Source organism: Bombina bombina, chromosome 5 (genome assembly GCF_027579735.1).
Source record: "Bombina bombina isolate aBomBom1 chromosome 5, aBomBom1.pri, whole genome shotgun sequence".
Lineage (NCBI taxonomy): Eukaryota > Metazoa > Chordata > Amphibia > Anura > Bombinatoridae > Bombina > Bombina bombina.
Genome location: NC_069503.1, coordinates 18,798,253 through 18,812,492, shown reverse-complemented (window position 1 = coordinate 18,812,492; position 14,240 = coordinate 18,798,253). Strand labels below are relative to the sequence as shown.

General features: G+C 39.7%; 1 protein-coding gene across 1 annotated transcript in view; it reads left to right on the top strand.

The window, feature by feature from the left end:
• LOC128661241 (SCO-spondin-like) overlaps window positions 1-14,240 on the top strand; it is a 624,208-nt gene that overhangs the window by 455,016 nt on the left and 154,952 nt on the right. The window contains exon 101 of the mRNA XM_053715520.1: window positions 5,832-6,605. Within this exon, the coding sequence (XP_053571495.1) occupies window positions 5,832-6,605 (774 nt within the window). The remainder of the gene's footprint in view (window positions 1-5,831; window positions 6,606-14,240) is intronic.

The window sequence follows — 14,240 nt, the reverse complement described above, 5'->3', positions numbered from 1 at the left end:
TTGTTGTGTATAACCCCTTATAGTAACACAACCTATTTACACCCTAAGAATACTCAGTCACCATAAGAACAGAAGTGTCCTCATGTTGTTGTGTATAACCCCTTATAGTAACACAACCTATTTACACCCTAAGTATACTCAGTCACCATAAGAACAGAAGTGTCCTCATGTTGTTGTGTAGAACCCCTTATAGTAACACAACCTATTTACACCCTAAGTTTACTCAGTCACCATAAGAACAGAAATGTCCTCATGTTGTTGTGTAGAACCCCTTATAGTAACACAACCTATTTACACCCTAAGAATACTCAGTCACCATAAGAACAGAAGTGTCCTCATGTTGTTGTGTATAACCCCTTATAGTAACACAACCTATTTACACCTTAAGTATACTCAGTCACCATAAGAACAGAAGTGTCCTTGTGATGTTGTGTATAACCCCTTATAGTAACACAACCTATTTATACCCTAAGAATACTCAGTCACCATAAGAACAGAAGTGTCCTCATGTTGTTGTGTATAAACCCTTATAGTAACACAACCTATTTACACCCTAAGAATACTCACTCACCATAAGAACAGAAGTGTCCTCATGTTGTTGTGTATAAAACCCTTATAGTAAACACAACCTATTTACACCCTAAGAATACTCAGTCACCATAAGAACAGAAGTGTCCTCATGTTGTTGTGTAGAACCCCTTATAGTAACACAACCTATTTACACCCTAAGAATACTCAGTCACCATAAGAACAGGTGTCCTCATGTTGTTGTGTAGAACCCCTTATAGTAACACAACCTATTTACACCCTAAGAATACTCAGTCACCATAAGAACAGGTGTCCTCATGTTGTTGTGTAGAACCCCTTATAGTAACACAACCTATTTACACCCTAAGAATATTCAGTCACCATAAGAAGAGAAGTGTCCTCGTGTTGTTGTGTAGAACCCCTTATAGTAAAACAACCTATTTACACCCTAAGAATACTTAGTCACCATAAGAACAGAAGTGCCCTCATGGTGTTGTGTAGAACCCCTTATAGTAACACAACCTATTTACACCCTAAGAATACTCAGTCACCATAAGAACAGAAGTGTCCTCATGTTGTTGTGTAGAACCCCTTATAGTAACACAACCTATTTACACCCTAAGAATACTCAGTCACCATAAGAACAGAAGTGTCCTCATGTTGTTGTGTAGAACCCCTTATAGTAACACAACCTATTTACACCCTAAGAATACTCAGTCACCATAAGAACAGAAGTGTCCTCATGTTGTTGTGTATAACCCCTTATAGTAACACAACCTATTTACACCCTAAGTTTACTCAGTCACCATAAGAACAGAAATGTCCTCATGTTGTTGTGTAGAACCCCTTATAGTAACACAACCTATTTACACCCTAAGAATACTCAGTCACCATAAGAACAGAAGTGTCCTCATGTTGTTGTGTATAACCCCTTATAGTAACACAACCTATTTACACCCTAAGTATACTCAGTCACCATAAGAACAGAAGTGTCCTCGTGTTGTTGTGTATAACCCCTTATAGTAACACAACCTATTTACACCCTAAGAATACTCAGTCACCATAAGAACAGAAGTGCCCTTGTGTTGTTGTGTATAACCCCTTATAGTAAAACAACCTATTTACACCCTAAGAATACTCAGTCACGATAAGAACAGAAGTGTCCTCGTGTTGTTGTGTAGAACCCCTTATAGTAACACAACCTATTTACACCCTAAGAATGCTCAGTCACCATAAGAACAGAAGTGTCCTCGTGTTGTTGTGTAGAACCCCTTATAGTAACACAACCTATTTACACCCTAAGAATACTCAGTCACCATAAGAACAGAAGTGTCCTTGTGTTGTTGTATAAAACCCCTTATAGTAACACAACCTATTTACACCCTAAGAATACTCAGTCACCATAAGAACAGAAGTATCCTCGTGTTGTTGTGTAGAACCCATTATAGTAACACAACCTATTTACACCCTAAGAATACTCAGTCACCATAAGAACAGAAGTATCCTCATGTTGTTGTGTATAACCCCTTATAGTAACACAACCTATTTACACCCTAAGAATACTCAGTCACCATAAGAACAGAAGTGTCCTCATGTTGTTGTGTAGAACCCCTTATAGTAACACAACCTATTTACAACCTAAGAATACTCAGTCACCATAAGAACATAAGTGTCCTTGTGTTGTTGTGTAGAACCCCTTATAGTAACACAACCTATTTACACCCTAAGAATACTCAGTCACCATAAGAACAGAAGTGTCCTCGTGTTGTTGTGTATAACCCCTTATAGTAACACAACCTATTTACACCCTAAGAATACTCAGTCACCATAAGAACAGGTGTCCTCATGTTGTTGTGTAGAACCACTTATAGTAAAACAACCTATTTACACCCTAAGAATACTCAGTCACCATAAGAACAGAAGTGCCCTCATGGTGTTGTGTAGAACCCCTTATAGTAACACAACCTATTTACACCCTAAGAATACTCAGTCACCATAAGAACAGAAGTGTCCTCATGTTGTTGTGTAGAACCCCTTATAGTAACACAACCTATTTACACCCTAAGAATACTCAGTCACCATAAGAACAGAAGTGTCCTCATGTTGTTGTGTATAACCCCTTATAGTAACACAACCTATTTACACCCTAAGTATACTCAGTCACCATAAGAACAGAAGTGTCCTCATGTTGTTGTGTAGAACCCCTTATAGTAACACAACCTATTTACACCCTAAGTTTACTCAGTCACCATAAGAACAGAAATGTCCTCATGTTGTTGTGTAGAACCCCTTATAGTAACACAACCTATTTACACCCTAAGAATACTCAGTCACCATAAGAACAGAAGTGTCCTCGTGTTGTTGTGTATAACCCCTTATAGTAACACAACCTATTTACACCCTAAGAATACTCAGTCACCATAAGACAGAAGTGCTCTCATGGTGTTGTGTAGAACCCCTTATAGTAACACAACCTATTTACACCCTAAGAATACTCAGTCACCATAAGAACAGAAGTGTCCTCATGTTGTTGTGTAGAACCCCTTATAGTAACACAACCTATTTACACCCTAAGAATACTCAGTCACCATAAGAACAGAAGTGTCCTCATGTTGTTGTGAAGAACCCCTTATAGTAACACAACCTATTTACACCCTAAGAATACTCAGTCACCATAAGAACAGAAGTGTCCTCATGTTGTTGTGTAGAACCGCCTTTAGTATCACAACCTATTTACACCCTAAGAATACTCAGTAACGATAAGAACAGAAGTGCCCTCATGTTGTTGTGAAGAACCCCTTATAGTAACACAACCTATTTACACCCTAAGAATACTCAGTCACCATAAGAACAGAAGTGTCCTCATGTTGTTGTGTAGAACCGCCTTTAGTATCACAACCTATTTACACCCTAAGAATACTCAGTAACGATAAGAACAGAAGTGCCCTCATGTTGTTGTGTAGAACCCCTTATAGTAACACAACCTATTTACACCCTAAGAATACTCGGTCACCATAAGAACAGAAGTGTCCTCGTGCTGTTGTGTAGAACCCCTTATAGTAACACAACCTATTTACACCCTAAGAATACTCATTCACCATAACAACAGAAGTGTCCTTGTGTTGTTGTATAAAACCCCTTATAGTAACACAACCTATTTACACCCTAAGAATACTCAGTCACCATAAGAACAGGTGTCCTCATGTTGTTGTGTATAATCCCTTATAGTAACACAACCTATTTACACCCTAAGAATACTCAGTCACCATAAGAACAGAAGTGTCCTCGTGTTGTTGTGTAGAACCCCTTATAGTAACACAACCTATTTATACCCTAAGAATACTCAGTCACCATAAGAACAGAAGTGTCCTCATGTTGTTGTGTATAACCCCTTATAGTAACACAACCTATTTACACCCTAAGAATACTCAGTCACCATAAGAACAGAAGTGTCCTCATGTTGTTGTGTAGAACCCCCTTTAGTAACAAAACCTATTTATACCCTAAGAATACTCAGTCACCATAAGAACAGAAGTACCCTCATGTTGTTGTGTAGAACCCCTTATAGTAACACAACCTATTTACACCCTAAGAATACTCAGTCACAGAATAGAAGTTTCCTCATGTTGTGTAGAACCCCTTATAGTAACACAACCTATTTACACCCTAAGAATACTCAGTCAACATAAGAACAGAAGTGTCCTCATGTTGTTGTGTAGAACCCCTTATAGTAACACAACCTATTAACACCCTAAGAATACTCAGTCACCATAAGAACAGAAGTGTCCTTGTGTTGTTGTATATAACCCCTTATAGTAACACAACCTATTTACACCCTAAGAATACTCAGTCACCATAAGAACAGAAGTGTCCTCATGTTGTTGTGTAGAACCGCCTTTAGTATCACAACCTATTTACACCCTAAGAATACTCAGTAACGATAAGAACAGAAGTGCCCTCATGTTGTTGTGTAGAACCCCTTATAGTAACACAACCTATTTACACCCTAAGAATACTCGGTCACCATAAGAACAGAAGTGTCCTCGTGCTGTTGTGTAGAACCCCTTATAGTAACACAACCTATTTACACCCTAAGAATACTCATTCACCATAACAACAGAAGTGTCCTTGTGTTGTTGTATAAAACCCCTTATAGTAACACAACCTATTTACACCCTAAGAATACTCAGTCACCATAAGAACAGGTGTCCTCATGTTGTTGTGTATAATCCCTTATAGTAACACAACCTATTTACACCCTAAGAATACTCAGTCACCATAAGAACAGAAGTGTCCTCATGTTGTTGTGTATAACCCCTTATAGTAACACAACCTATTTACACCCTCAGAATACTCAGTCACCATAAGAACAGAAGTGTCCTCATGTTGTTGTGTATAACCCCTTATAGTAACACAACCTATTTACACCCTAAGAATACTCAGTCACCATAAGAACAGAAGTGTCCTCATGTTGTTGTGTATAACCCCTTATAGTAACACAACCTATTTACACCCTAAGAATACTCAGTCACCATAAGAACAGAAGTGTCCTCATGTTGTTGTGTATAACCCCTTATAGTAACACAACCTATTTACACCCTAAGAATACTCAGTCACCATAAGAACAGAAGTACCCTCATGTTGTTGTGTATAACCCCTTATAGTAACACAACCTATTTACACCCTAAGAATACTCAGTCACCATAAGAACAGAAGTACCCTCATGTTGTTGTGTAGAACCCCTTATAGTAACACAACCTATTTACACCCTAAGAATACTCAGTCACCATAAGAACAGAAGTGTCCTCATGTTATTGTGTAGAAACCCTTATAGTAACACAACCTATTTACACCCTAAGAATACTCAGTCACCATAAGAACAGAAGTGTCCTTGTGTTGTTGTGTATAACCCCTTATAGTAACACAACCTATTTACACCCTAAGAATACTCAGTCACCATAAGAACAGAAGTGTCCTCATGTTGTTGTGTAGAACCCCTTATAGTAACACAACCTATTTACACCCTAAGAATACTCAGTCACCATAAGAACAGAATTGTCCTCATGTTGTTGTGTAGAACCCCTTATAGTAACACAACCTATTTACACCCTAAGAATACTCAGTCACCATAAGAACAGAAGTGTCCTCGTGTTGTTGTGTAGAACCCCTTATAGTAAAATAACCTATTTACACCCTAAGAATACTCAGTCACCATAAGAACAGAAGTGTCCTCGTGTTGTTGTGTAGAACCCCTTATAGTAACACAACCTATTTACACCCTAAGACTACTCAGTCACCATAAGAACAGAAGTGTCCTGCACCTGTGCCTTCTGTACCCCCTGCACCTGTGCCTTCTGTACCCCCTGCACCTGTGCCCATCTGTACCCCCTGCACCTGTGCCATCTGTACCCCCTGCACCTGTGCCATCTGTACCCCCTGCGCCTGTGCCATCTGTACCCTCTGCACCTGTGCCATCTGTACCCCCTGCACCTGTGCCATCTGTACCCCCTGCTTCAGTGCCCACCTGTAACACCAGCACCTGTGCCCATCTGTACCCCCTGCACCTGTGCCATCTGTACCCCCTGCACATGTGCCCACCTGTAACCCCTGCACCTGTGCCCACCTGTACCCCCTGCACCTGTGCCCATCTGTACACCAGCACCTGTTTCCACCTGTACCCCCTGCACCTGTGCCCACCTGTACCCCCTGCACCTGTGCCCATCTATACACCTGGAACTGTTTCCACCTGTATATCCTGCACTTGTGCCCACCTGTACCCCCTGAACCTGTGCCCACCTGTACCCCCTGCCCCTGTTACCACCTGTACCCCCTGCCCTTGTGCCCACATGTACCCCTTGCAGCTGTGCCCATCTGTACACCTGCACCTGTTTCCACCTGTACTCCCTGCACCTGTGCCCACCTGTACCCGGGCCCACCTGTACCCCCTGCACCTGGGCCCATCTGTACCCCCTGCACCTGGGCCCACCTGTACCCCCTACAACTGTACCCCCTGCACCTGTGCCCATCTGCAAACCTGCAACTGTTTCCACCTGTACGCTCTGCACCTGTGCCCATCTGTACCCCTTGCACCTGTGCCCATTTGTACACCAGCACCTGTTACCACCTGTACCCACCTTTACCCCTGTATCTGTTATATTTAGATCTTTGATTAGTTTTGTTAGTGCCCAAGTGTTGTTGTGTAGAACCCCTTATAGTAACACAACCTATTTACACCCTAAGAATACTCAGTCACCATAAGAACAGAAGTGTCCTCATGTTGTGTAGAACCCCTTATAGTAACACAACCTATTTACACCCTAAGAATACTCAGTCACCATAAGAACAGAAGTGTCCTCATGTTGTTGTGTAGAACCCCTTATAGTAACACAACCTATTTACACCCTAAGAATACTCAGTCACCATAAGAACAGAAGTGTCCTCGTGTTGTTGTGTATAACCCCTTATAGTAACACAACCTATTTACACCCTAAGAATACTCAGTCACCATAAGAACAGAAGTGTCCTCATGTTGTTGTGTAGAACCCCCTTTAGTATCACAACCTATTTACACCCTAAGAATACTCAGTAACGATAAGAACAGAAGTGTCCTCATGTTGTTGTGTAGAACCCCTTATAGTAACACAACCTATTTACACCCTAAGAATACTCAGTCACCATAAGAACAGAAGTGTCCTTGTGTTGTTGTGTAGAACCCCTTATAGTAACACAACCTATTTACACCCTAAGAATACTCAGTCACCATAAGAACAGAAGTGTCCTCATGTTGTTGTGTAGAACCCCTTATAGTAACACAACCTATTTACACCCTAAGAATACTCAGTCACCATAAGAACAGAAGTGTCCTTGTGTTGTTGTATATAACCCCTTATAGTAACACAATCTATTTACACCCTAAGAATACTCAGTCACCATAAGAACAGAAGTGTCCTCGTGTTGTTGTGTAGAACCCCTTATAGTAACACAACCTATTTACACCCTAAGAATACTCAGTCACCATAAGAACAGAAGTGCCCTCATGTTGTTGTGAAGAACCCCTTATAGTAACACAACCTATTTACACCCTAAGAATACTCAGTCACCATAAGAACAGAAGTATCCTCATGTTGTTGTGTATAACCCGTTATAGTAACACAACCTATTTACACCCTAAGAATACTCAGTCACCATAAGAACAGAAGTATCCTCGTGTTGTTGTGTAGAACCCCTTATAGTAACACAACCTATTTACACCCTAAGAATACTCAGTCACCATAAGAACAGAAGTGTCCTTGTGTTGTTGTGTAGAACCCCTTATAGTAACACAACCTATTTACACCCTAAGAATACTCAGTCACCATAAGAACAGAAGTGCCCTCATGTTGTTGTGTATAACCCCTTATAGTAACACAACCTATTTACACCCTAAGAATACTCAGTCACCATAAGAACAGAAGTGTCCTCATGTTGTTGTGTAGAACCCCTTATAGTAACACAACCTATTTACACCCTAAGAATACTCAGTCACCATAAGAACAGAAGTGCCCTCATGTTGTTGTGTAAAACCCCTTATAGTAACACAACCTATTTACACCCTAAGAATACTCAGTCACCATAAGAACAGAAGTATCCTCATGTTGTTGTGTATAACCCCTTATAGTAACACAACCTATTTACACCATAAGAATACTCAGTCACCATAAGAACAGAAGTGTCCTCATGTTGTTGTGGTGAACCCCTTATAGTAACACAACCTATTTACACCCTAAGAATACTCAGTCACCATAAGAACAGAAGTGCCCTCATGTTGTTGTGAAGAACCCCTTATAGTAACACAACCTATTTACACCCTAAGAATACTCAGTCACCATAAGAACAGAAGTATCCTCATGTTGTTGTGTATAACCCGTTATAGTAACACAACCTATTTACACCCTAAGAATACTCAGTCACCATAAGAACAGAAGTATCCTCGTGTTGTTGTGTAGAACCCCTTATAGTAACACAACCTATTTACACCCTAAGAATACTCAGTCACCATAAGAACAGAAGTGTCCTCATGTTGTTGTGTAGAACCCCTTATAGTAACACAACCTATTTACACCCTAAGAATACTCAGTCACCATAAGAACAGAAGTGTCCTTGTGTTGTTGTGTATAACCCCTTATAGTAACACAACCTATTTACACCCTAAGAATACTCAGTCACCATAAGAACAGAAGTGTCCTCATGTTGTTGTGTAGAACCCCTTATAGTAACACAACCTATTTACACCCTAAGAATACTCAGTCACCATAAGAACAGAAGTGTCCTCATGTTGTTGTATAAAACCCCTTATAGTAACACAACCTATTTACACCCTAAGAATACTCAGTCACTATAAGAACAGAAGTGTCCTCATGTTGTGTAGAACCCCTTATAGTAACACAACCTATTTACACCCTAAGAATACTCAGTCACAGAACAGAAGTATCCTCATGTTGTTGTGTAGAACCCATTATAGTAACACAACCTATTTACACCCTAAGAATACTCAGTCACCATAAGAACAGAAGTGTCCTCGTGTTGTTGTGTATAACCCCTTATAGTAACACAACCTATTTACACCCTAAGAATATTCAGTCACCATAAGAACAGAAGTGTCCTCGTGTTGTTGTCTAGAACCCCCTTTAGTATCACAACCTATTTACACCCTAAGAATACTCAGTCACCATAAGAACAAAAGTGTCCTCATGTTGTTGTGTAGAACCCCTTATAGTAACACAACCTATTTACACCCTAAGAATACTCAGTCACAGAACAGAAGTGTCCTCATGTTGTTGTGTAGAACCCCTTATAGTAACACAACCTATTTACACCCTAAGAATACTCAGTCACCATAAGAACAGAAGTGTCCTCATGTTGTTGTATAAAACCCCTTATAGTAACACAACCTATTTACACCCTAAGAATACTCAGTCACCATAAGAACAGAAGTGTCCTTGTGTTGTTGTATATAACCCCTTATAGTAACACAATCTATTTACACCCTAAGAATACTCAGTCACCATAAGAACAGAAGTGTCCTCGTGTTGTTGTGTAGAACCCCTTATAGTAACACAACCTATTTACACCCTAAGAATACTCAGTCACCATAAGAACAGAAGTGCCCTCATGTTGTTGTGAAGAACCCCTTATAGTAACACAACCTATTTACACCCTAAGAATACTCAGTCACCATAAGAACAGAAGTATCCTCATGTTGTTGTGTATAACCCGTTATAGTAACACAACCTATTTACACCCTAAGAATACTCAGTCACCATAAGAACAGAAGTATCCTCGTGTTGTTGTGTAGAACCCCTTATAGTAACACAACCTATTTACACCCTAAGAATACTCAGTCACCATAAGAACAGAAGTGTCCTTGTGTTGTTGTGTAGAACCCCTTATAGTAACACAACCTATTTACACCCTAAGAATACTCAGTCACCATAAGAACAGAAGTGCCCTCATGTTGTTGTGTATAACCCCTTATAGTAACACAACCTATTTACACCCTAAGAATACTCAGTCACCATAAGAACAGAAGTGTCCTCATGTTGTTGTGTAGAACCCCTTATAGTAACACAACCTATTTACACCCTAAGAATACTCAGTCACCATAAGAACAGAAGTGCCCTCATGTTGTTGTGTAAAACCCCTTATAGTAACACAACCTATTTACACCCTAAGAATACTCAGTCACCATAAGAACAGAAGTATCCTCATGTTGTTGTGTATAACCCCTTATAGTAACACAACCTATTTACACCATAAGAATACTCAGTCACCATAAGAACAGAAGTGTCCTCATGTTGTTGTGGTGAACCCCTTATAGTAACACAACCTATTTACACCCTAAGAATACTCAGTCACCATAAGAACAGAAGTGCCCTCATGTTGTTGTGAAGAACCCCTTATAGTAACACAACCTATTTACACCCTAAGAATACTCAGTCACCATAAGAACAGAAGTATCCTCATGTTGTTGTGTATAACCCGTTATAGTAACACAACCTATTTACACCCTAAGAATACTCAGTCACCATAAGAACAGAAGTATCCTCGTGTTGTTGTGTAGAACCCCTTATAGTAACACAACCTATTTACACCCTAAGAATACTCAGTCACCATAAGAACAGAAGTGTCCTCATGTTGTTGTGTAGAACCCCTTATAGTAACACAACCTATTTACACCCTAAGAATACTCAGTCACCATAAGAACAGAAGTGTCCTTGTGTTGTTGTGTATAACCCCTTATAGTAACACAACCTATTTACACCCTAAGAATACTCAGTCACCATTAGAACAGAAGTGTCCTCATGTTGTTGTGTAGAACCCCTTATAGTAACACAACCTATTTACACCCTAAGAATACTCAGTCACCATAAGAACAGAAGTGTCCTCATGTTGTTGTATAAAACCCCTTATAGTAACACAACCTATTTACACCCTAAGAATACTCAGTCACTATAAGAACAGAAGTGTCCTCATGTTGTGTAGAACCCCTTATAGTAACACAACCTATTTACACCCTAAGAATACTCAGTCACAGAACAGAAGTATCCTCATGTTGTTGTGTAGAACCCATTATAGTAACACAACCTATTTACACCCTAAGAATACTCAGTCACCATAAGAACAGAAGTGTCCTCGTGTTGTTGTGTATAACCCCTTATAGTAACACAACCTATTTACACCCTAAGAATATTCAGTCACCATAAGAACAGAAGTGTCCTCGTGTTGTTGTCTAGAACCCCCTTTAGTATCACAACCTATTTACACCCTAAGAATACTCAGTCACCATAAGAACAAAAGTGTCCTCATGTTGTTGTGTAGAACCCCTTATAGTAACACAACCTATTTACACCCTAAGAATACTCAGTCACAGAACAGAAGTGTCCTCATGTTGTTGTGTAGAACCCCTTATAGTAACACAACCTATTTACACCCTAAGAATACTCAGTCACCATAAGAACAGAAGTGTCCTCATGTTGTTGTATAAAACCCCTTATAGTAACACAACCTATTTACACCCTAAGAATACTCAGTCACCATAAGAACAGAAGTGTCCTCATGTTGTGTAGAACCCCTTATAGTAACACAACCTATTTACACCCTAAGAATACTCAGTCACCATAAGAACAGAAGTGTCCTCATGTTGTTGTGTAGAACCCCTTATAGTAACACAACCTATTTACACCCTAAGAATACTCAGTCACCATAAGAACAGAAGTGTCCTCATGTTGTTGTGTAGAACCCCTTATAGTAACACAACCTATTTACACCCTAAGAATACTCAGTCACAGAACAGAAGTGTCCTTGTGTTGTTGTGTAGAACCCATTATAGTAACACAACCTATTTACACCCTAAGAATACTCAGTCACAGAACAGAAGTGTCCTCATGTTGTTTTGTAGAACCCATTATAGTAACACAACCTATTTACACCCTAAAAATACTCAGTCACAGAACAGAAGTGTCCTCATGTTGTTGTGTAGAACCCCTTATAGTAACACAACCTATTTACACCCTAAGAATACTCAGTCACTATAAGAACGGAAGTGTCCTCATGTTGTTGTGTATAACCCCTTATAGTAACACAACCTATTTACACCCTAAGAATACTCAGTCACCATAAGAACAGAAGTGTCCTCATGTTGTTGTGTAGAACCCCTTATAGTAACACAACCTATTTACACCCTAAGAATACTCAGTCACCATAAGAACAGAAGTGTCCTTGTGTTGTTGTGTAAACCCCTTTATAGTAACACAACCTATTTACACCCTAAGAATACTCAGTCACCATAAGAACAGAAGTGTCCTCATGTTGTTGTGTAGAACCCCTTATAGTAACACAACCTATTTACACCCTAAGAATACTCAGTCACCATAAGAACAGAAGTGTCCTCATGTTGTTGTGTATAGCCCCTTATAGTAACACAACCTATTTACACCCTAAGAATACTCAGTCACAGAACAGAAGTGTCCTCGTGTTGTTGTGTAGAACCCCTTATAGTAACACAACCTATTTACACCCTAAGAATACTCAGTCACCATAAGAACAGAAGTGTCCTCGTGTTGTTGTGTAAACCCCTTTATAGTAACACAACCTATTTACACCCTAAGAATACTCAGTCACCATAAGAACAGAAGTGCCCTCATGTTGTTGTGTAAAACCCCTTATAGTAACACAACCTATTTACACCCTAAGAATACTCAGTCACCATAAGAACATAAGTGTCCTTGTGTTGTTGTGTAGAACCCCTTATAGTAAAACAACCTATTTACACCCTAAGAATACTCAATCACCATAAGAACAGAAGTGCCCTCATGTTGTTGTGTAGAACCCCTTATAGTAACACAACCTATTTACACCCTAAGAATACTCAGTCACAGAACAGAAGTGTCCTCGTGTTGTTGTGTAGAAGCCCTTATAGTAACACAACCTATTTACACCCTAAGAATACTCAGTCACCATAAGAACAGAAGTGTCCTTGTGTTGTTGTGTAAACCCCTTTATAGTAACACAACCTATTTACACCCTAAGAATACTCAGTCACCATAAGAACAGAAGTGTCCTCATGTTGTTGTGTAGAACCCCTTATAGTAACACAACCTATTTACACCCTAAGAATACTCAGTCACCATAAGAACAGAAGTGTCCTCATGTTGTTGTGTATAGCCCCTTATAGTAACACAACCTATTTACACCCTAAGAATACTCAGTCACAGAACAGAAGTGTCCTCGTGTTGTTGTGTAGAACCCCTTATAGTAACACAACCTATTTACACCCTAAGAATATTCAGTCACCATAAGAACAGAAGTGTCCTCATGTTGTTGTGTAGAACCCCTTATAGTAACACAACCTATTTACACCCTAAGAATACTCAGTCACCATAAGAACAGAAGTGTCCTCATGTTGTTGTGTGGAACCCCTTATAGTAACACAACCTATTTACACCCTAAGAATACTCAGTCACCATAAGAACAGAAGTGCCCTCATGTTGTTGTGTAGAACCCCTTATAGTAACACAACCTATTTACACCCTAAGAATACTCAGTCACCATAAGAACAGAAGTATCCTCGTGTTGTTGTGTAAAACCCCTTATAGTAACACAACCTATTTACACCCTAAGAATACTCAGTCACCATAAGAACAGAAGTGTCCTCATGTTGTTGTGTATAACCCCTTATAGTAACACAACCTATTTACACCCTAAGAATACTCAGTCACCATAAGAACAGAAGTGTCCTCGTGTTGTTGTGTAGAACCCCTTATAGTAACACAACCTATTTACACCCTAAGAATACTCAGTCACCATAAGAACAGAAGTGTCCTCGTGTTGTTGTGTAAGCCCCTTTATAGTAACACAACCTATTTACACCCTAAGAATACTCAGTCACCATAAGAACAGAAGTATCCTCATGTTGTTGTGTAAAACCCCTTATAGTAACACAACCTATTTACACCCTTAGAATACTCAGTCACCATAAGAACAGAAGTGTCCTCGTGTTGTTGTGTAAGCCCCTTTATAGTAACACAACCTATTTACACCCTAAGAATACTCAGTCACCATAAGAACAGAAGTGCCCTCATGTTGTTGTGTAAAACCCCTTATAGTAACACAACCTATTTACACCCTAAGAATACTCAGTCACCATAAGAACAGAAGTATCCTCATGTTGTTGT